This window comes from Podarcis bocagei, assembly GCF_964188305.1.
Source record: "Podarcis bocagei genome assembly, chromosome: 1".
Lineage (NCBI taxonomy): Eukaryota > Metazoa > Chordata > Lepidosauria > Squamata > Lacertidae > Podarcis > Podarcis bocagei.
Genome location: NC_138125.1, coordinates 127,621,982 through 127,645,313, shown reverse-complemented (window position 1 = coordinate 127,645,313; position 23,332 = coordinate 127,621,982). Strand labels below are relative to the sequence as shown.

The following is a 23,332-nucleotide window of genomic DNA, read 5'->3' as shown; positions in this document are numbered from 1 at the left end:
GTTTTCTAACAACCCATATTGATTCCAGAACATAACATCTAATCCATGTTCTGAGTGTTGCAACTGTTGAGAGCGCATAAAGTTCCCTGATGCTTTCGAAAACTAGCTTGACATAAATAATAATTTAGCAAAGGTGTGCTTTTGTATGTATTTTTCCCTTCTAAGTATTAGGTAAAGGTAAAGGGACCCCTGACCATTAGGTCCAGTCATGACCGACTCTGAGGTTGTGGTGCTCATCTCGCTTTATTGGCTGAGGGAGCCGGTGTATAGCTTCTGGGTCATGTGGCCAGCATGACTAAGCCGCTTCTGGCGAACCAGAGCAGTGCACTGAAATGCCATTTACCTTCCCGCCAGAGTGGTACCTATTTATCTACTTGCACTTTGACGTGCTTTCGAATTGCTAGGTTGGCAGGAGCAGGGACCGAGCAACGGGAGCTCACCCCGTTGTGGGGATTCGAACTGCCGACCTTCTGATAGGCAAGTCCTAGGCTCTGCGGTTTAACCCACAGCGCCACCTGCGTCCCCAAGTATTCTAAGTATTAGGGCATAACTATATGAGATGCAGGAAACCTACAATCAGGATCTAATAGGGTGCTGGATTGGGGCCATGGTGCTGGGGAAGGGGAGATCACCCCCGCCCATTGTTTCTCAGACCTAAATTTATTATTCAGTCTGATCTTTGCCCTGAGGAGTTGGAAAGGAAACATAATTGTATCCAGTCCAATGAATTGAGATCTAGTCGTCAGTTAATTTTCTGTGCAAGAGAGGAAAAGATAGGTGAAGATGTTTGTGTGTGTGTGTGTGTGTGTGTGTGTGTGTGCGCGCGCGCGCGCACGCAGGTTTCACATTCCCTACCACGTCCGGAACATTTTTCCTGCCAGCTGGATCCTGTTCCTCATCCCAGGAATAGAGTTAGCCTCCCCAGGAAGAGTCACCAAAGATGGCTGCAGGCCCAGTTTCTAATGGATCCACCAGCTAATTTCTGTAGGCATCAAAATGAGGCCGCATTACTTTGATGTCTACAGAAATGTATTAGCTGGTGAACCCATTGGAAACTGGGTTATCCAGAAACACACACACACCCCACTCACACACAAAAACAAATCTCACTAGAGCCAACCAAAGACAACAAACCACACCCTAAGCCAACCCCAACCTCTCTCACCACCATGAAAATACAACAAGCAAATCGTAAGAGAGCCCACACAAGTGACGCTGACACAAAACCCCACACATACACTAAGTAGAATAGAATAATTGCTACCTGATCCCACCTCACTCGCCATTCCCCTCTTTCCCTTTCCTTCCTAACCTAACACTGTAACACTAATGTCTCACAACAAATGAAACTGATCTGTAGAAAATGCAGCTTGAAAAAGAGACAATGCACGTATTTTTGTAAACTAAGAAATCTTTAATAAAAATATATTTAAAATGAAATAAAATAAGGCCACGTTCTGACCAGTATACACCATGAACGGAAGTTTTGTGGGCCAAATTGCGCTGTCGCTTGGGTTTTAGCAATGTTTAATCAACCCCCACCCTTTCCCCCCCCAAATAAAAACAGTCTCGCGCATCAGGGGCTGGCGCCAAATCATCTGATCAAGTTGTTCGCGATGTGGCGAGTGACATCCAAAGTAAACTCCCCGCCGACTTCCACATCGAAGCCGCGATGAGGAGATACCCGACCACCTACACGCAGAGCATGAACACCGTGCTGGTCCAAGAGATGGGGAGATTTAACAAATTACTGCAAATGATTCGAGAATCCTGCATCAACATCCAGAAAGCAATCAAGGTGAGGGGACCTTTTGAGAAGGAGGCCTGTTGACTTGGAGCACCCTGGCAAGAGTGGCTGTCAGCTCCCCATTAGCGTCGCTGCTGGGAACTTGCCAAATTGCTCTTTTCAGCGGTGACGTTATCCCCATCCCCAAGCTTTGCCTTTAACTGTTATTTGTGTAGGGATGCTCAGAGATGCTCAGAGAGGATGATGATGATGATAATTTATTATTTATACCCTGCCCATCTGGCTGGGTTTCCCCAGCCACTCTGGACGGTTTCCAACAGAGTAAAAATACATTAAAACATCAGTCATTAAATACTTCCCTAAACAGGGCTGCCTTCAGATGTCTTTTAAATGTCAGATAGTTGTTTATTTCTTTGACATCTGATGGGAGGGCCTTCCACAGGGCGGGCACCACTATCGAGAAGGCCCTCTGCCTGGTTCCCTGTAACTTCGCTTCTCGCAGTGAGGGAACCGCCAGAAGGCCCTCGGAGCTGGACCTCAGTGTCCAGGCTGAATGATGGGGGTGGAGACGCTCCTTCAGGTACACTGGGCTGAGGCTGTTTAGGCTTTTAAAGGTCAGAACCAACACTGTGAGTTGTGCTCAGAAACGTACTGGGAGCCAATGTAGGTCTTTCAAGACCGGTGTTATATATATTAGGATATATATGTATATAGGATATATTTGTTAGCTATTATCTTCCCTTCCTTAGGTTTGTGAGTTCAGCAGAGTGCATCCCTTTGCGGCTTAAAAGGGGAATCTTAGGCTAGTTTTAGCAATCCAGGATGCTGTAAGGTAGACTTGGATGCTCCTGGCAGTGGCGTAGCGTGGGTTGTCAGCACCCGGGGCAAGGCAAGTAATTTGCGCCCCCTAACCCGTGGATTTGCGCCCCCTAACCCCCAGATGTTGCGCCCGGTGCAGCCGGCCCCCCCTGCACCCCCATGCTACGCCACTGGCGAGCGCCTCCTAAGCATGTGCAGAGCGCCTCCCTCCGCCCCCGCCATGCGGTGCTCAGCCTGCACGTGGGCAGGCCCTTTGAGTCACGCACGCTTGGCAATCCCCGGGACTTCTCCTCTGCTCTCTTTCTCCCTGGGGAAATGAAGCAGTGACCTGACAAGGAGTAGCGAAGGATGGGCGTGTTTCGTCCCTGATCCGGATGAGATCAAGGCGCCAGCAACGGGAAGGAGGCGGGAGAGAAGCAGGAGCAGGCCAGCCGGGGCTGCTCCAGACCCCCCCCATCTCTCCCATCGCTGCTGGAGGGGTCATGGAGGCACTGAGCCCGGGAGGCGGGTAGCCAGCCAGGGCGCACCTACCCAACCTCGCCGCGCCCAGGCGCGCTGCTCTCTCCAACTTCCTCCCGGCCGGGCCAGCGGCTCCACCTCTTCCTTTGCCTCTTTGAGCCGTTTAATTCCCAGCAAGCGATTAGCAGGCTCGGATCGGATCCTGCGGCAGGCGGCGCCTCCACCTCCTCCTCCTCCCGGCTTTGCTTTTGCTGCTGCTGCTGCGCGGCTCTTTTCCCTCCACCGACGGCGCGCTGCGCCTTGGAGAGGTTCCCGCTTCCTCGAGGGGGGCCGACCAAACGGAGACGACGACCCCCCACCCCAAACAAGCCTCGATTGCTTGTCCCTTCCCTCTGGACTCGCGCCCCCCCCAAATGTTGCGCCCGGTGCGGCCGGCACCCCTGGCACCCCCCACGCTACGCCACTGGCTCCTGGTATTTCCCCCTTTTAACAATAATCACACCGTCTTGCAAAAGGCTAAGATGACATTTACTCATTCAGAATACAGCAGTATCTTGGTTCTTGAACGTAATCCGTTCTGGAAGTCCGTTCAACTCCCGAAACCATTCGAAAACCAAGGCGCGGCTTCCGATGGGCTGCAGGAGCTTCCTGCACTCAAGCAGAAGCCGCGTCGGACGTTCAGCTTCCGAAAAACGTTTGAAAACCGTAACACTTACTTCCAGATTTTCGGCGTTCAGGAGCCAAAATATATGAGTGCCAGCCAAAGCGTTTGAGAACCAAGGTACGACTGTACTTGCTGAAGATACAGCAGCTTTGTTCCAGCAGGCTTAAAATGGTAATCCAGTTACAAAGACATACTTTAGTCCAGTTTAAAATGGAGTCTGGGCTGAGGCCCTGACTTGGCACATGTTCCCACATTGCTGGAACATAGCTGTCAACTGTCCCTTATTTGGCAGGAAACTCCCTTATCCCAGTGCCGTGTCCCACTGCTGTCCCTTATTGATGATGTCCCTTAAATTCCCCGGGTTTCAAAGGAAGCAGACGGCCAGGGAAGAGGGGGGGCTCCAACTGTGTTGCTTGGCTGCCTGCCCCCCCTCCGGCCTCCTCTCACCAGCCTCGGCCCCCGGGAGCCCCTCTCCACCAGGACTGGCGGGAGCCTTGGGCCCTTCTGCCGCAATCCTCCTTGCGGCTGCCGAACTGAGCGTCTCTGCCTGGGGCCTCCCCTCTGCCCGCCGCCGCCGCTCCCGCTAGGCCATACTGCAGCTGTGCTGCCGAAGGACCCGGATGAGATGGGCAGCCTGGCGCAGCCTATGAATTGCTGAGGAGCCTTGAGAGGAGAGCAAGGGCAACCATAGAGAAAGCAGTTCAGAGAGAGGAGGTGGAGGCGGAGGCGCGGGCAGGTGTTCCAAGGGCTAACCATAGAGGAGGAAAGCGGAGGAAGGACCGCAAGCACTTCTCCCACGGATTTATAGTGGTAGACTAGCATAGATGGTCTGATCTGTGGGTTTACTTCGGGCACTATTTCCCCCCCCTTCCTCCCGCCCCACCTGATGGAATTGAGAGCTGCAGATAGAGCACAAGAGAAAAGATACGGAACTGCAGCAGCATCTTCGTAGCTTGGACTTCGTTTTGCGCGAAAAGTGGGTGCTGCTTGTAGTTATTTAATTGCAGTGTTTCATCAGCTGGTGTCTTGAGCAGCAACATCTGGAAACGAAGGGCTAAAAACCGGCGCTGCTCTCCAAAATTATCTGGTCCCTTTTAACTTCGCTGTTAAATTTCAGCTGGTTGACTAAGATCCCTTATTTTGGCTGCTGATCCCTTATTTTCGAGGCTGCTGGTCCCTTATTTTCAAATCTGTAAGTTGACAGCTATGTGCTGGAATGAGGCAAAAGAGCAAAGAGGAAGTTCCTAGCTCCCTCCCCCCCCCCCCCCGGACAGGGCACAGCGGGAGTGTCTCTGAGTTCTTCCTAGGAAACATGCAGGAAAAACCTCTGAGGGCTTCAGCTCCCATCATGTGCCTGTCTAGCAAACATGCGTTGTTGGTTTGTCTGCACTCTAAATATCCCACACTTTGTTCCTTATGTGGGGTGCTGCCTAATGTATTGCTGCCGATCTATAAATGAGAAAGAGAATGCAAAGCTGATCCTGCTTTTTGAAGAGTCGCAGTCCTTGGTATTTTTAGGACAGCATCCCAAACCTGGGGTCCACCTACAAAATGAAAACAACAGCAGTTGGACAAGCTCTTGGCACCAGCGCATTGCTGAGAGTATGCATGCAAAAGTAAATTTTTGGTGCAGTGTTAGGCAGACTGGTCTTATTTCGGCTTCTTCACTAATACACAGAAAAGAACAAAGTTAATTCTTCAGTTTTTGCACTTCTGATTTTTGCAATACTATTCTTGGCTGAAAGAAAATACCAAAATTGGGGTCAAGGGAGTGAAGATGGCTGGAAGTGAGGATAGTGGAGCTCATTGCCCTTGTCCCTTAAATTAGCTTCTGTGCAGTGTGTGTATTTTAGGGTACAAAGCATTAAAAAATGAATGCTTTCATGCAGGCTTTTTTTAAAAAAATTGTGGAATATGCGGGGAGACAGAACAGACTTATGAACACTTGCAAAACTGACGGGCTGAAAATAGACTAAACTGTCCCATTGCTTGTTGAGGGAGTGGGAGGGGGCAGACAGAGCCTAAGAAAAGGGCAATGCTAAGAACCAAAATCGCAACCCCATTGACAGGCCCAGGGATTCCCGCATACCGGTGCAATATTGTGATCAGATCGCATAAATTCAAACTGGCCTTGTAAATAAGGACCTAAAACTACTAGCCTGCTAATATACAAGGGTCACACCCATAATATACATTTAATGCACATGGCTTTCTCCAAAGAATCTTAGGTACGGCATTTTGTCCCTCAGAGTTAAAACTCCCAGCACCATTAAACTACAGTTCTCAGAATTCTTTGGGGGAAGTCATAAGCTTGAAACGTGTGATATAGCTGTGATCTACTGCTCTGTTTCCATGCTGGCCCAGAGAGCAGGGGAAGCCCGTAGCCCCTTAGGAGGCTAGTAAAAAAATGCCTTTGACCAAGTGGACTGGCAGATACAGTGGTGCCCCGCAAGACGAATGCCTTGCAAGACGGGAAACCCGCTAGACGAAAGGGTTTTCCGTTTTGGAGGTGCTGCGCAAAACGAATTTCCTATGGGCTTGCTTCACAAGACGAAAATGTCTTGCGAGTTCCTGCGGGTTTTTCCCCTCCCCCCCTTTTCCCAAGCCGCTAAGCCGCTTATCAGCTGATCCTAAGCCGCTAAGCCGCTTATCAGCTGATCCTAAGCCGCTAAGCCGCTTATCAGCTGATCCGCTAAGCCACTTATCAGCTGATCCGCTAAGCCGCTTAACAGCTGATCTGCTAAGCCGCTAAACCGCTTATCAGTTGATCCGCTAAGCCGCTAATAGCGCTAATCCACTAATGGGCTTGCTTCGCAAGACGAAAAAACCGCAAGACGAAGAGACTCGCGGAACGGATTCTTTTCGTCTTGCGAGGCACCACTGTAGATGCTTCTATCTCTGCAAGCTCACAGCGTTTCCATGCTGGTCACAGGGGATTGATTTTCCTTCTTCCAAAGCTAGCACAGGAATGAAGCAGGATGAGCCACTTCTCCTCTGCAAACCCACTCACTAATGCATATTTGGAATTCCTGCCGACTCAAATACAGGAGTGAAAGCTTATAACTGAGACAGATCACGTGGTTTCCAACTTGAGAACACTGTGAGTAGTTGCAGCTGAAACAGGGGCTAAACCCACTGAGACTGGAGGAAGCTTGTTGATAACAGTTGAAAAACTGCATGATAAAAATAACTGAAGACACAAAGGGGGGTCCACTAATATGTCTTTTCCCCGTCCCCTTATCTCAACCAGGGTCTGGTTGTGATGTCTGCAGAACTGGAAGAGGTGGTAAATAGCATGTTGAAGGGCAAAATCCCAGGCATGTGGATGAGTAAATCCTACCCAAGCCTCAAACCACTCGGCAGCTATGTGAATGATTTTCTTACCAGACTGAAGTTCTTGCAGGTGAGCCCGTCAGAAGCAACTCAATGTGTTGGGATGTCAATTTTCTGTCTTGATTCTAAATGACAGTTGCACAGGTTATGTGGGCCTCTGCTCCTCAATAATGAAGTCATGTTGTTTTACTGCAGTTTAGTTACCAGTGCATATGCTAAGAAATGCAGTTTTGTTTTGTTGGGTCCGCACATTAAGCTGGTTGCTGTATATTAAATGTTTTACAAGGTACCGTATTTTTCGCCCCATAGGACACACCGGCCCATAGGACGCATCAAGTTTTTTTGGGGGGAAATAAAGGGGGAAAAAATTATTTCCCCCCCAGGCGCTTGTGGGGCCGGCAGCGGGGAGAAGCGCTCTTCTCCCCGCCGCCCGCCTTGAGATCAGGTCTGGGGACAGCGGGAAGACGTGCTGCGCCTCCCCACTGTCCCCGGAGCTTGCGGGGCTAGCAGCGGGGTCTCCCCGCCGTCAGCCTCCAAACCACTTCGGGAGACAGCGGGATGGCGGCGTTCCGCCTCCCTCTGTCCCCCGACCTTGTGGGGCTGGCGCTGCGGCTCTCCTGAAGCCTGGAGAGCGAGAGGGGTCGGTGCGTACCGACCCCTCACTCTCCAGGCTTCAGCGAAAGCCTGCATTCGCCCCATAGGACGCACACACATTTCCCCTTCATTTTTGGAGGGGAAAAAGTGCGTCCTATAGGGTGAAAAAATACGGTAGCTAGCTAGCTGGTTCTGGGAGAGAGAGGCGATGGCAGTGAAGGAAAGTGTTCAGGCAAGTGGATCAGGGCATGAGCTGCACTTTCTGTTATGTGTATGGCTGCAGTATAAAATCCACAAGTGCAGACAACCAACCTGCATATGCTAGGTTGTCAGGTTCTAATTCACATTTCCTTCCCAAAAGGAAAAATGCCAAAGACCACAGAGGGCATTAAATAAGAGTCCGAGGGCTGCATATACACCTTTACATTTTAAAGACACACCCCCTCCAAGTATCATGGGAACTTCATTTTATTCCTTTCAGAGCTACAATTACCAGCATCCTTCACAAACTAGTTCCCTGGCATGGAATATATGGCAGGAAATAAATCTAAAATGTATGTAGCCTTTTTAAAGAAAGCAAGGCAATTAACTGCAACCTCTGTGTCATGCTGATTGTGTTTGCAGCAAGTTCTGAAAGGGCCTGTAACTTTCTACAGACCAATGTGCCGGTATAAAAAGGGGAGGGTCTCCTACAACTATCAGGGTTTTGTCGGTTGGAATCACACATCTGTTAAGGTTTGTGCCTGGAACTAGCGGGTCTCCTGCACCGCCGACTTCTGCCGATTTCCCTCATGCACATATCACATTCCCTATTGAGCCAGGGGGTTGTACAACTTGTAATAAAAGCCTCTGTGCAGTAGTAGTATTGGACTCAAAACACCCTAGGTTCCTGCCCTGTGTGTTCTTAATGCTGCAATATAAAGCTCCATTCCCATCCTCTCTCTTCCTGCTGTTGCTGCAGACGTGGTACGAGAATGGAACCCCTCCGATGTTTTGGCTTTCTGGGTTTTTCTTCACGCAAGCCTTCTTAACCGGTGCCCAGCAGAATTTTGCCAGGAAATACACAATCCCAATAGACCTGCTAGGCTTTGACTATGAAGTCTTGGAAGACAAGGAGTACAAGCACGCGCCTGAAGACGGTGAATGCAACCGTATATTCATTAACCATGCTAGAATTTGGGGGGCGGTTTATCACCTTTGTATCCTGCCCTTCATCATGGTAGCTGAATGCAGGAGGCTGGGCTGTTTTTGGGAAATATGTTTTATGAAATAGTAGACCGGTGTTGTTACTCGTCCTACATTGCCTAGGGAGCTTGATGACTGAGCAGGGAATTTGAACACAGGTCTCCCTGCCCTTTGCGTTTGAAGAAAATAATATTCAGAAACTGCATCTGTGGCAAGAAGTGATAAAATAGGCCAACTCTTTGATGGCATGACAACTATAGTGGTACCTTGGAAGTTGAATAGTATCCATTCCAGAAGTCTTTTCGACTTCCAAAACGTTCGGAAACCAAGGCACGGCTTCCGATTGGCTGCAGGAAACTCCTGCAGCCAATCAGAAGCCGCAGAAGCCGCATCGGACGTTCGGGTTCCAAAGAACGTTCACAAACCAGAACACTCACTTCTGGGTTTGTGGTGTTCAGGAGCCAAAACATTTGACTTGCAAGGTGTTTGGGATCCAAGGTACAACTATAGAGTTAGTCTGCAGTGCAAGAATTCTACTGACCATTTCATGTGCCATTTGTTTTAGCCACAGAATTTTCAAGCCACTATGTGCAGATCCCAATTCACAACGAGCCTTTTGCATGTGTAAATTTCTGCTTGTAATTAGACCTGCACACCCAGCGGGAAGCTGCAGCTTGTTTCTGTTTCCATTCATGTGTAGAGACTACTCAAAATTGTTTCTTACTATTTTGATTGTTGGAGCGACACAAGGCGAGGAACCTATTCATGGGTTCTTTGAAGAGTATTTCCTGCTCACACCTTGTTATCAAGCCTACAGTTTATTTAAAATATGCGCCTTCCTATGCCATTGCATGCACATGATGTCTATAACCAATGTGCTTTGTCGTGTTTCTTTCTAAAAAAATAAGGAGTCTTCATTCACGGATTGTTTCTGGATGGAGCTCGCTGGAACAGGAAGACAAAGAGGCTAGGGGAATCTCATCCCAAAATCCTGTATGATACTATGCCAGTGGTGAGTATTTATATAATCAATTAAGAGCCTTGTAGCTTTATTAAAGCTATGTTCTCACACACGCTTATATACTCATTGTATATTACTTCTGTATAGAATCAAGCTGTGAGGGGCTTATTAACACACCCAATAATATGCTACTGTGTTTTGCAACTTGACGCCATTGAAACAAATGGTCTCAGAGAGGTCAGAAAATGCATGTGTGGCATTAAACCCACAATAATTGACACACACGCACACCTAATTTAATGTTGAACTTGCACATAGTGACCTCTCCACCTGCAATTCTAGAAATTGTGATATAGCAGCACGACTGTCTCCTTCATCTGGTTCATATTTGGACAACAGAGCAGTCCAGAGGAATGCCTGCGTCCCATGAAAAGAGCTTAGCACTCATTATGAGCAGGCCTGAGTCACTAGGTGAATTTCTGGAGCTGTTTGTGTATGAAGCCAGAAGAACTAGGGCTTTCTCCCCTGTTTCGATAAAGAGACATTCTTAGAACTCACTCTTTCTTTGCTACAGATGTGGCTAAAGCCTTGTAAAAGATCAGATATACCGGAAAGACCCAGTTACATAGCTCCCGTGTACAAGACAAGCGAGAGAAGAGGAACGCTGTCCACCACAGGCCACTCCACCAATTTTGTGATTGCAATGATTCTTCCGTCGGACGAGCCAGAGGCCCACTGGATTGGACGGGGGGTGGCACTTCTATGCCAGCTTAACTCGTAACCCAGGTTTCAGATCCGACTACCACTTCCCCTTCTTTGTATAATTCTAATGGCTACCTTCTAAAAAAAAAAAAAAAAAGGTAGCCAAATCTTCAGAAACTTTTGAATCCAATTTGTACCTTTTTTGAGTTTGTAAAAATAAATAAGTTTTTTTTAAAAAGAGCTTGGAAAAAACCAACCCCACCATGTTTGCTTGTTCAATAATTTTATTTTCTTACGCTCCTTATGAATAAGGAACATACATAAGATGAACACAACAACACTGTTGACAATAAACAAAAACAGCATGTCATCATTTCCAGCTTTGCATTTATTATTTTTTTAAAAATGGATTTTGTTATAACAAAAAACAACCCCCCCCCCAAAAAAAAAAGAGTAGCTGATATCTCAGTATTTTTTTCAGGACCATAATCACATTGTTTCAACTATAAGGAAATAAAAAAATGTCACACTGCATCCTAGGACACCTACAGCATTTTTTTCTAAGCAATAATCACAGCTGGTTTGACTGCAGTGCGATCAACATGGGGATGTCACACAGTGACAGCATCGTAAGAGACACGTAACATTTATGTCCTCCAACAAGTACACATTTAAATGAGACTGGACTCCAGCAGAACGGAATGGAGAAGCCAGGTAGAAATGTAGCGGAATCCCGATTGTCCCAACTGTGACTTTTAAAAGCATTCGCGTTCCAAAAATGTCCTGGGAATTCAATACTCGGGGAAAACAGGAGAAGCCATGGCTGCTGGGCTGCTCTTCACAAAGTGGTAACATGCACATGTAAGCAAATGCAGAGGATCACCCCATTCTGAAGGAAAATACAAATCCTATCACTTCTCCACATGACCTGCGTGTTTTCTCTTTCAGAAAAAAAAAGCAAACCCAACCCAAAAATACTATTACAGAGCACTAATTTATTTTTTTGCTTCCCTAGGTAGGCAACATTACGCTACAGCACATGCCAGCGAAAATCAAGAAAAGGCTGTACCTGAAGTAGAGAAAGCTTTATTCATAATTACAAAAATAAACCTTAAAAACCCTCCCTTATCCCATTTTTCCTGACTAAAATCTCACTTCAGCAATGCCACGACCCTTTATTTCAACTTGGCAGGTTTTAATTAAAATGACATCCAAGTTCCGAGCCAGAGAGAAAAAGAGTGTAAAATCCCATTGATTACAATGGAAGGATCAGCCTCGCTCTTGGGCTCCCAGCCAGACATTCTCAACTACAAATCTCCAGGGAGGAGGAGGAGGAGGACAACACTGTGTAGATGCCCCCCAACGCTGTGGCCCTTGCAAGTTCTAGAGACCCAATGATCCAAACGTATTTTCTGCACTCACAGACTCGCGGGGATCCAAGTCTTTGGTTTGGAACCACCAACTAGTCAACACTTGATATCGCCCCAGCTAACACAAAAACGAAAAGCTGCTTGACAAAAGTCACCCAACATGAAGCCAAGTAGTTAACGGTGGTCACATGAAAAGGAATGACTGGATAAATTAAGTGGAAGGGTCAGAAAGTAAAGGTGCACTTTCACTTGGAATGAAGGCCATTAAAAGTTTGCCGACCAAGTTCCTCCACTTGGGCAGAAGGACAAAACTCCCCACTCTCCAAAAGTCAGGCTGTGTCCAGCTTTGCTTCTAGAGAGAGACCAAGATGAACAAAGACCGAGCAGCATGCTGTAAGAAAACCCAACAACTGCCGTGTTTCGTTACGGCCGTTAAGACTATATTATTGTAACATCAGAGTGGAAAAGGACTTCCACATCTCCCAAGCGCCCAGTATCAGAGCTCGGAGGAGACGGACCAATCTGTACCTGGCAAGACATGCTGCTTGGCACTAAACAATCAAATATTAAAGCTGATTTCTGCAGGTTAAGGCTTTTTTTTTTTTGGCTGAGCCTGTCTAATCGGTCCGCACGCAGCACCAAGTCAACAATACAGCTGCTTTGCTACAAGGGCATCTCCTTATGTTACTTCTGCAGAGTGGCTCCCGCTGCGGTTCCTGCAGCTGTGGTGGAAGTGGTCAAAATTCAACCACCTTCCTCCAGCTCTCAAGGCGGTAGCGTGTCTGCGATGGGAAGTCGATTGGGGCTGGCCTCTCGGGTTCCCACCTTACGAAAAGAGCCACGTTGCAGCAGCAACGTAGAAGTAGCCCCACCCCTAACCTAAGGTGCCGAAAACAAACAAAAAATCTAAACAATGCCAGCACAGCATATGCCGAACGTTGGCCCACACCGAGCAAGACGCCCAACTTTCAGCAGGTGCTCCTGAGCTCAGGTGGCAAGGCATTAAAGGAATACATTCAAAAGAGTTCTGGGGAATTATGTAAACAGTTACCAAGACTGCCTCAAAGGGCCACTGCTGTGATCCTCGAATCAGCACTTCTCAGCTCCGCGCATTATTATTTTTTTGAAGGTTATAGTGTGAGATAGAATTTGGCTGCCATGACCGAAAAAAATCCAATGCAGGCGCATCATGAAGAGGAGGGAAGGGAGACGTTCAAAGCAGAAAACCGCTCAGTAGTTCAGGTTTCAAGTAGCACTGCTACACATTCTGTACGCTACTGCAGCAAAAGGTCGAGAAAGAGTCCACAAGCAGCATTAACCATTCAGCATTTTTGCTAGCAAATACCTATGAGCCAACATCAAATACCCAACACCTGTCAACTCAGCCCTATTGTGGAAACAGAGCCCCCAAGGCTCCCAATGCAGAGATTTGCTTCCTTGGGTTTCGAAAGGTCAAATGTACCGCGTTGTGTGGCTGACATACAAGGGGACAGACTTGTGGATTTGCAGTCTTCTTTCCCAAAGGAGCTGCAAAACAACACTGCTGGACTAAGGGGGTGCATGGCAGCGATTGCAAGCAAGAACGTCTTCTGGAGACATCGTACCGACTAGGGGATTGGCAAGGACCAGTAAACAGAAGTGCCTGACCCAGACGAATACACGGTTTCACTTTGGTCACCAACCATTCAGCACAGTGCAAAACAGCGGACATTACTGGGAAACAAGGCCTGGAGCAAATGCAAGGGTCATGGAACAGTGCATTGCTCATACTGCCCTAAGGTAACCCCTGAACAGCATGCTTGAAACTTTTTTTAATGATGCTTTTAATAAACGCACCCCACCTAGAATGCTCTCCAGTCATGCATTGCCAGACTGTGTGTGTGTGTGTGTGTGTGTGTGAGAGAGAGAGAGAGAGAGAGAGAGAGAGAGAGAGAGAGGGAGAGGGAGAGAGAGAGGTGGGAGGAACCAACTCAAAACGTTGCGACGAGGCCCAGGGGCCAGCTGTAGAGGATGACAATGACATGTAACTCTTGGACTGGCTATTCAACATTTGCTCAAGTATAACCTGAAAGGCTTTTTGTCAGCAAGGGATCCGACTTCTGCTGCACATTGCAGTGGCAAACTGGGAAAACAACGCACTTGCTAACAGCATCCTGGCCATGACGTTTATGTTTCCTGCTTCCAACACTGCCCAATTAAAAGTCTACATCTTACCTTTGGGAAGCTGAGCTGCATTTAATCATTTTTTGTTTTTTGCCTGTTTGTTTGAGCTAAAAAAACAGGAGCTTGTTTATGCAGACACCAGAATACTGTTACTTGTGAAGCAGCTCGTGCCACTGCTTTGCCTGGGGACGAATGTGCATACAGTACAACAGTGCAGACTTGAAGCCATACAGTAACGTCGTCGCTAACCACAGCGGAGTACTGGAAATGGTCAAAACTGGATGTCCAACACTATTTTGTCTTCGTAAAGGGCAATCACCAACATAATGGCAAATCCCATGAGAAGACCTAAATTCTGGAGGATGAACTGCCCCACGGGACAGTAGCCGTGCTCTTCGTCGTCTCCGTCCCCGTGAAGCATTTCTGGAAGCTGAAAGGAAGAAAAAGTATGGCTCTTTAAAGTCAAAGTCACACCACTTTCTGCGGATAGAGAGACGGAAGTGGTCAGAGAATTATGTGCTCCTGCTTCCTCCCTGAGCTAAGGGTTGTTTAAACTGTTTAGAGTGGAGGACCCAATTAGCTGGAACCATGGTTTTGTATATTCTTCTCTAAGGCAGGAAGTGGGACTTCCTGAATCATGGCTATGGGAACCTCAAAGCATGTGAGCCACATACTAGGCTGGTGCAGACATAATGGGAGTATGCATGCATTCTCCCTGCAATGACTTCCCCCTCCTCCACAGGTAAAGGGGGAGTAAGAGGGAATTTGCTTTGGGGGGGGGCACATGTACAATCCTATGGCCTGTTTTACACAGGCACCAGTCAATTCTACTGCACCTCTTCAGGTTGTTCTATCGGGGGAAACATACTTACACGCAAAACTCCAAAAGGTCCTACTCATATTGTGCTGGCAGTACAGGAGTTGTTGCGCCTTGGATAATGTGTGAACACCCAGGGCCCTGCAAGAGCGTCCCCTCACTAGGGCTGGGGGAGATATCTGGTTTTCAACATTGTAATGTATCAGCAGCTAAATACCGTGATATGCTTGATATATCATGATGCCTGGAATGTATCTCGACTCTTCTTCCTCCCAGCCCAAGCCCCATACCACTCCAGCTGGCGGGGGCTTCATTAAACTGATCAGCTGGGGGGGGGCGCGTGTGAAGCCTCCTGCCATCCAGCTGAGCAAGCCCCAATACCTCTCCAGCTTGCATGAGCCAGAGGGACGTCAGGGTTTTGTTAAACTGCTCAGCTAGAGGGTGTGAAGCCTCCCATCCCTCTGCTGAGCGACCCCCATGTTGCTGCAGTTCAAACGTGCTGGAGGATCGGGCTTTTTCAAAGGCGCAGGCAGGCAGGCAGATGGAGCCCAAGCCAGCGCTTGCCCTGGAACTTTCTCAGGCTCCGACTACCTGCCTGCACCTTTGGAGGCAACTCGAGTTGGTGGGGCATATAGTCGCACCTTGGTTTCCTAACAGCTTAGTTCTCGAACATTTTGGCTCCCGAACGTCGCAAACCCAGAAGTGACGGTTCCGGTTTGCAAACTATTTTTGGAAGCCAAACGTCCGACGGGGCTTCCGACTGGCTGCAGGAGCTTCCTGCAGCCAATCGGAAGCTGCGATTTGGTTTTTGAACGTTTTGGCAGTCGAACGGACTTCCAGAACGGATTGTGTTCGACTTCCAAGGTACGACTGTATTGCCAACTCAAAATGTCTGAAACCGGCATTGTGATCTGAACGCCATACCGGTTTCAGGCCATTTGCCAATATGTTGCCCAGCTCTACCCCTCACGGCACCCAATCTCCTCTGTCTTGGGAGTCACTGAAGTAGCACGGTTTCCTCCACGCAACCTAAGGTTTTGGACCTTCCACGGGAAAGAGCTCTGAAGTGGCTCCCCTACTGCAGACCTAATAGAAGGAGGAGACCTAGGCAGTGGTTGGAGTTAATTCAAAAGGGAGGGGACCAGGGGAGAGTGGGGGAACCTGTGTCACCCTCCCAGAGGTTGCTGGACCCCAGCTCCCCTCCGCCCCAGCCAGCATGGCCAACAGTCACACAGAGCAGTATCTGCAGGGCACCTGCCTCTACCACACTATGCAGCAACTATTCCTAGATTGCTTAGTTTCATTCATATAACTCAGAGAAGCTATGAACTATGCCGAGCAGGGCACCCAAGATGGACAGGTCATAGTGGAGAGTTTAGACCAAACGTGATCCACCTGGAGGAGGAACCGGCAAGCCACTCCAGTATCCCTGCCAAGAAAACTCCATGGACTAGCCCTTCATGGATCACTGCCTTGCCGTGGTGAAGGGGCTTGAATAACTCATTGAAATAACTTAGTTTCATTAAGCTATTGCAGAGCTGTGATGTCCGCACACAATGCGAAGTAGCCTGGGGTCTTACCATATCCACCAGGGCCACGTAGAGGAACATGCCAGCGGTGACTGCGAAGATCCACAGGGTGATGTTATTTGCATACTGTCCCACAGCTGTCCCTATTAGCATTCCGACGTAAGCCATCATGGCTGAGAGGAGGTTGTAAACAATGGCCTGTTTCACAGTCATGCCTGCTTTCAGAAGCACAGCAAAGTCCCCTAAACAGAAAGAGAGACGGAATGACAAGGTGATCACAAAAAAAGTTCAGGGAATCTTTGCTTAAAGAAATGCAAAAGTGTAATATTGATGCCTGTACAGTTGAATAATAATAATTTTTATTTATATCCCGCCCTCCCCAGCCGAAGCCAGGCTCAGGGCGGCTAACAACAATAAAATGAAAAATGAAAAACAAGCGGGTCCGAGCTACTGGCGTTCTATTTTTTGAAATCCCGTTTTATTTCAAAGGGGCAAAGCCGGCCGACATACTTTTAAGTCTGCAACATGATCAATTCATCCCCCCTCTTGCAATCCTATAAGCCCTTTGGAGTGAGAATGGAATAGAGCGCAGAGCCTCAATAAAGCGGTCAGGGTGGAAGTGCTCACTGGCAGTGGGGAAGAAAAGCAGCCAGAGAGAAGCTCCTGCAGCCAATCGGAAGCCACGGAAGCCCCGTCAGATGGTTGGCTTCCAAAAGAACGTTCGAAAACCAGAACAGTCACTTCTGGGTTTCAATCGTTCGGGAGCCAAAACGTTTGAGAAGTAGGCTGTTTGAAAACCAAGGTATGACTGCATAGCACTTTTAAGCTGTAATGAAACAAATGCTCAAGTTTCGTTTAATGGGCATCATCAATCCCCCAAATTCAGCAGACTGTCGGCCACAGGCCTCTGAACGTGCTTGCATCCACATCAATGACATGTTTCCACATCATAAGCAACCATCCATGGCCTGGTTCACGTGGCATCCTATGAACTGCCAAAATTCAGAAGCCTCCAGGTTCCTGTAGCAGCATCTATCTGCAAGATAGTACCCCATAGGTACTTGCTAAAAGACCTCTTTCCAATGAGCTCTCTTAGCACAACTTGCTCACTCACTCACACTCTAGCAGTGCTTTGCTTCTCCCAGGACCAAATAAAAGAAGCCAGGGGAAGTGAGCAAGAGAATGGGAGTTCTGAGAAGACTGCAAAAGTGGATCTTGCCTGCAGATTTCTGACAGCTGCTACTAGTCACCCGGAGACCTCTGAGCATGCAATGGTTGGTTCATAGGGCCTATGTGTGATTTTTACTTTTCTGTTCCAGACCTTTCTATGATAATTCTCTAGAACACACACAAGTTGCGGAACCTTAAATAATATGCGCCTGGAAAGCTCATTGGTTTGAGCATGGTGCTGATAACACCAAGACTTGCAGGTTCGATTCCCGTGTAAGAGAGCTGCGTATTCCCATGTTGCAGGGGGTTGGCCTAGATGATCCTGTGTGGCCCCAAATGGTGGTGGGAAACGCACAGCACCCCCCTTCCCCTCCCAGGCAGAACTACATAAACAAATGCAGCTGTGTCAGCTATAGCTGCATCGCCAGATATGCCCTGCACATTTTTGGCCACGAAAACAATCAAATCTTTTAATATGAAAAAAATTTCTTCAATCACAGAAGCATGCACAGTTGACATCAGATTAACTGATTACCCAATTCATGGGGAAGCTCATGACAAAATACTGCTATGGATGTGCTAATTCCTCCGGTCAAGCCAGCACTGAAAGCTGCTCCTGAGGGGGCAAGAGGGAAACACAAAACAAAGCGCAACAAAGGAACAGTTATTTTCAGATTGATTATTTTCAAGCAAATCCATCAGCAGAGACAATAAATGAGAGCTTTCTTTATCCCGAGATTTTGCAATGTTAACCGCAGGAGCTGTGTTCTGAATATCTGTTCTTAAATGTTCTGTCCTACGTTTAAAGAAAGGAACTGCGCTGTCTTTGGAATCTGGGAAAATATGAACAGATGAGAACGCCCAGGAGGGAACGGTCGGCTCTTTGACCTTTTCCTCCCGCATCTGAAATTCAGGCTTAAAAGCCAGCTCCTATCTTACAAAGCAATCCCATGCGTTGTCTGCTCAAAACTCAGTCCCACTCGGTTGTGGATGTCTTCTTCCCAGGTAAGCGGGGCCTAGGATTGCAGCCTTAGTGACTTCTCTGTGGCACCAACCAAAAGCAACGTTCTCTTCCGTGTGTCAGACCAAGAGGGGATCAAACACGATAAAAACAAAGACACACGACAGGAGCGAGACCTTGGTCAGCTTGCAAAACCTGCACTGGCTACGGATCTGCTACTGGAACCAAGTTCAAGGTGCTCCTCTTAGTACATAAAACCCTTAGCAACCTGGCAACAGTTTACCTGCGAGATTGCTTTACCCCAATATGCTGACTCGACTGCTTCCATCTGCGGAACCGGCACTGCTACAGATGCCATATAATACTCGTTCTGTATTTATAAGAAATCGATCTTTTGAGTCTTTTGCAGCTCCCTGGCTGCTGATAGCAGGCAGGTTGACCTCACTGTGCTATTTTGGGCACCTTGCTAAAATTTGTTTAGAAAAGCCTACCCAGATATGTAGAATGTTGATGTGTGTGTTTTAAGACCTTTATCCTTTGTTGCTAATTTTAAGGGTTTTTAAAAAAATGTTTTGAATAGTTGTGTTCATCTCTTTTTACCAATCATTTTGGTCCCCCCCCCCTTTATAAAATCACTTTTAAAAAAAATCAAACAGCACATAATTTTTATAAAATAAAACGAATAGTGCACTCAAAATGCTAGGAATGTCAGCTGAAAGCAGAATGCCTCTCTTGACAATTTAATCATCTCCATGTTGGATCTATAGCAAGGAAGATTAAGATGATATAACATGTTTTTCAACTTGTCTGAGATATCAGATTGGGGTGGCTAAGGCTGACCACCTAAATGGCCAGTGGGTTTGGTTGCCTATCACAGATAAGAATCACAGGGCTGGGTTTGCAAATTGAAAGAGAATTGGGCTGGGTTTGTTTTGTTTCTTTTTAGATCAAATGATTAGCACATGTGCGTGTAGGTGGGCTGCTAACACACTGCTACTTCTGTAAGCTTGTTTTCAAGTAGTCTTTAAGGCTCCTGTCCCTTTGACTCACAAGGGACTGATATGGCCAGCAACACCACACAGCTAACTTCCTTGGAATGGCCTGTGCTGGGCTGGCTAAGCGCCTGTTCCATGCGAGATCTGACGAAATTTACGGAGGCCCCAGCTATGTGGTCAGTTGCTGGGGCTGGAAGAATCAGCCTTACCTTCCACAAAGGGAGGTGCCTCCATTGGTAACAATTCTCAGGAAGATTCCATCTTGCTCCCCGATAAAAATGAACACTACCCAACTCAGTGGTGCTGTTTCTTCCAACAAGCCCATGCCCCTCTCAATAAACTAGGAGAAGTCTTAGTCCAACAGGCCGGAGAAGCTCTCCTTCCTGCCAAGTCTGGTAGGTAACTGGTAGCTACAAGGTGGGAGGTGGTCTGCCATTTCCATCAGAAGTGAACAAGGTTTTATTCCACTGTGTTCCTGCTACACAAAGGAGCAGATAACATGGAGTGGATCTATCTACAGCAGGGTTTCCCAAATGTGGGTCTCCAGCTGTTTTTGGACTACAGTTCCCATCATCCCTGACCACTTGTCCTGCTAGCTCATGATGGGAGTTGTAGTCAAAAAACAACAACAGCTGGAGGCCCAAGTTTGGGCATCCCTGAACTACATCTGCTTTTTCCAAGCAGAAACTTCCCTCTTCCCAGCAGATCCCTTCTTCCCCCTTCCTCCTCCACAAAGACAAAGCCTGTTTCATTTCCGAATTTTCTGTAGATAGCCTAGCTATTTTAGGCACTAGTCATCAATACTATCATGCTACTGTATTTCATGCAGTATAGCTAGCGGCAAAGAACACACCCCAAAGCACTTACCAATGGCCAGCCCGTCGCTAAAATTGTGGATCCCGTCTCCCATTATTACCATCCAGGCTATGTTCGCTATTCCAGTGTCTTTCAGGTCTTTGCCGGACTGGCAGTGTCCATGAGAATGGTGGGAGTGTTTGTGGGACCAGATGTGGTTGTGCTTTCGAGCTACGATTTTATCCTCTCGGTGGTTGCTTTCGTACTCCACGTCGGGAAGATCTTTCTCCTGGACGCCATGGGATACATTGTTATGGGAGTGGAGCATACTGTTTTCCTCCTCTGTGGACAGGAAGGTCTTTGGCAGGGAGTCAAGCTGGCCGTCCAGGTCAGTTAGTTCCGTTTCATTAAGTCGATCGTCGGATAAGACAGAATCATCTGCTCCTGTGTCGAAAGAGCCAGAGAAACACAGGGTCTTAATTAGGGGTGACAATGGGGCATCGATTAAGACAAAGAAACTGCCAAAACTTACCCGCAGCACTTAGCATGCACATCAGGTGCTAAAGAGGTCCCGTTCCTATCTTGTAGCCTTTCGGCAGTGTACTTTTTGAAGATCAGCCCTGACAGCAACATATGACAGCACAACAAGGGTAACCACAAATGGCAACTTACAGGCAGGTTTATTTTAGCCAAGAAACTGTGGCTGGCAATGTTTCTTGTGTGTTTGTGCATGCACACATGGACATGTATGAAAAGAGAAAAGCTGCACGGATGAGATGGTAAAACTCATGGTAAAAGTGCTAAAGTGTCCATGTACAAAGTGCCACCTGCCTCTGCATTTCTTTTCATTAAGAAGCTCAGGCGCATCCCTGAACGGAGGACCCTGAATGCTGCTGCTTCTGGCTGGGGAGAAGAAGAGATATAGAGAGGAAGACCAGCAAATCCATCTGCATGTCCTTCTCGAGCAACCTTGAGGGCTGCGGGTTTTGTCAGAACTGGGAGAGACACCAGCTGTGCCACATTGCTAACCTCTTTTTCTTTCTTTCTTTCCCACCCCATTCCTCCGCTGTTTTGATGAACTGGGGGCTGGGGAGGTTCCTGCTGTGAATATCTGTGGGTAGCAATTCATACCACTCAAGGTGAGAGGCTAGATGGGCTACAGCAGCATTTTCCAAATTTGGCTCTCCAGCTGTTGTTTGACTACAACTCCCATCATCCCTAGATATGGCACACTGGTTGAGAACCAGTGAATCAGTTGAATGGGCAGCAATTTTTTTAAAAAAAAAATTCTGAAGGGGGAAGAAAAAGGTTAAAGAACACTTCTTCCAAAATGGTACCCCTACTGTGACGTAAAGGTAAAGGGACCCCTGACCATTAGGTCCAGTCGTGGCCGACTCTGGGGTTGTGGTGCTCATCTCGCTTTACTGGCCGAGGGAGCCGGCGTACAGCTTCCGGGTCATGTGGCCAGCATGAGTAAGCTGCTTCTGGTGAACCAGAGCAGCGCACGGAAATGCCGTTTACCTTCCCGCCAGAGCGGTACCTATTTATCTACTTGCACTTTTGTGCTTTCGAACTGCTAGGTTGGCAGGAGCAGGGACCCAGCAACTGGAGCGCACCCGTCACGGGGATTCGAACCGCCAACCTTTTGATCGGCAAGCCCTAGGCTCTGTGGTTTAACCCACAGCGCCACCCGCATCCCCTACTGTGACGTACATTGCCTAAAATGAAGAAAGAATGCAAATCTATGCATATCTAATTGATTTAATTAATGGGCTGGAACTTGTAAGATTACTCAGCTAGTATTCCTTTATCAGGTGACAGCTCTAGTCATCAATTAAAGGAGATTTACTAACTAAGGTTGAGACGGAGAAGGAGGGAGAGACTAAGCTACGAGGCCGGATTAATGGTCGTACAACACAATTGTCTCTTTGCAAAGGCTGCGTGAGCACAGACAGGCTGATAATGAATGGTATACCTGCTAGAGGCTTGAGCTGAAGCCAGTCAGCATCCGGCCTGTTTAGCTTATGATCTGAAAGTTTCCTTCCAATTGGCGAATCATCGACCTTCTGTTTCTTCTTACACCACTTCTGTTTAGTCTGAAAAGAGGCGAAAGGAAGGGGAGAAGAAGACACCTGGCAGTTAATGATTTACCTGCAACAACAGGGATGGCGATGAAGAAAGGCAAAAAGAACATGTGAAGAGCTGCAAGACACAATGACCAACCAATGCTGCGGCCCCCTAAAAATATACCGTATTTTTTGCTCTATAAGACTCACTTTTTCCCTCCTAAAAAGTAAGGGGAAATGTGTGTGCGTCTTATGGAGCGAATGCAGGCTGCCCAGCTATCCCGGAAGCCAGAACAGCAAGAGGGATTGCTGCTTTCACTGCGTAGCGATCCCTCTTGCTGTTCTGGCTTCTGAGATTCAGAATATTTTTTTTCTTGTTTTCCTCCTCCAAAAACTAGGTGCGTCTTGTGGTCTGGTGCGTCTTATAGAGCGAAACATACGGTAACCCCCCCTGCACCACTGAGGACGTTAAAAAACAGTGGCTCAGCCGCTGATTCGTCCAATGCATCTCATTTCTCAGATTCACACAAATCTTGCAGCTACATCCCTTGCAAAGATTCTTTGCCTACATTTTCTTCCCCATGCATAAAGGTGCTTCATTTTTTTAAAAATCAGCCCAGTCCTTCCCCTCCTATGCAGCTCTGTGCATGTGGGAGGAAATTCCTGATTTTCTAGGGAAGCCTCCCCTCCTCCTCGCTGGATTTGCTGCTCCTGCACTGGGCAAACCACAACAGGAGTCTCCTTTCATAACAACATGAGGCTTGCATATTCAGGTACCCATGATAGCCAATGGATTTTTATTCCCTGGGTTCCCAGCACACAGGCTAATTGTGCTCCTGTGGGCAATGACCAAGTGCAGTGTTTCAAGTGCCCCAGAAGCACCTCTGGCTGCAGGGGAGGGGAGAAGAGGGACTCGGGAGGTGATCTGTAACAGGGGTGGTGAGCCTGTGTGCTCTTCCGGGTGCTGTTGGGACTCCAGCTCCCATCTTGTCCCAGCCAGCT

At 47.8% G+C, this 23,332-nt stretch overlaps 2 protein-coding genes across 5 annotated transcripts in view; one reads left to right on the top strand and one right to left on the bottom strand.

Annotated features, from left to right (window-relative positions):
• DNAH7 (dynein axonemal heavy chain 7) overlaps positions 1–11,426 on the top strand; it is a 160,739-nt gene extending 149,313 nt beyond the window's left edge. Inside the window, exons 60-64 of the mRNA XM_081189234.1 lie at positions 1,568–1,798; positions 6,940–7,092; positions 8,578–8,755; positions 9,710–9,813; positions 10,337–11,426. Of these exons, the coding sequence (XP_081045360.1) occupies positions 1,568–1,798; positions 6,940–7,092; positions 8,578–8,755; positions 9,710–9,813; positions 10,337–10,543 (873 nt within the window). The 3' untranslated portion in view covers positions 10,544–11,426. The remainder of the gene's footprint in view (positions 1–1,567; positions 1,799–6,939; positions 7,093–8,577; positions 8,756–9,709; positions 9,814–10,336) is intronic.
• SLC39A10 (solute carrier family 39 member 10) overlaps positions 10,731–23,332 on the bottom strand; it is a 57,776-nt gene continuing 45,174 nt past the window's right edge. For all 4 annotated transcript variants that reach the window (XM_081213030.1, XM_081213029.1, XM_081213032.1 and 1 more), the window contains 5 exons: positions 22,240–22,360; positions 20,337–20,708; positions 18,049–18,129; positions 16,395–16,585; positions 10,731–14,427 (listed from right to left, as the gene is read on the bottom strand). In XM_081213030.1, coding sequence (XP_081069156.1) covers positions 14,269–14,427; positions 16,395–16,585; positions 18,049–18,129; positions 20,337–20,708; positions 22,240–22,360 — 924 coding nt within the window. In that variant the 3' untranslated portion in view covers positions 10,731–14,268. The remainder of the gene's footprint in view (positions 14,428–16,394; positions 16,586–18,048; positions 18,130–20,336; positions 20,709–22,239; positions 22,361–23,332) is intronic.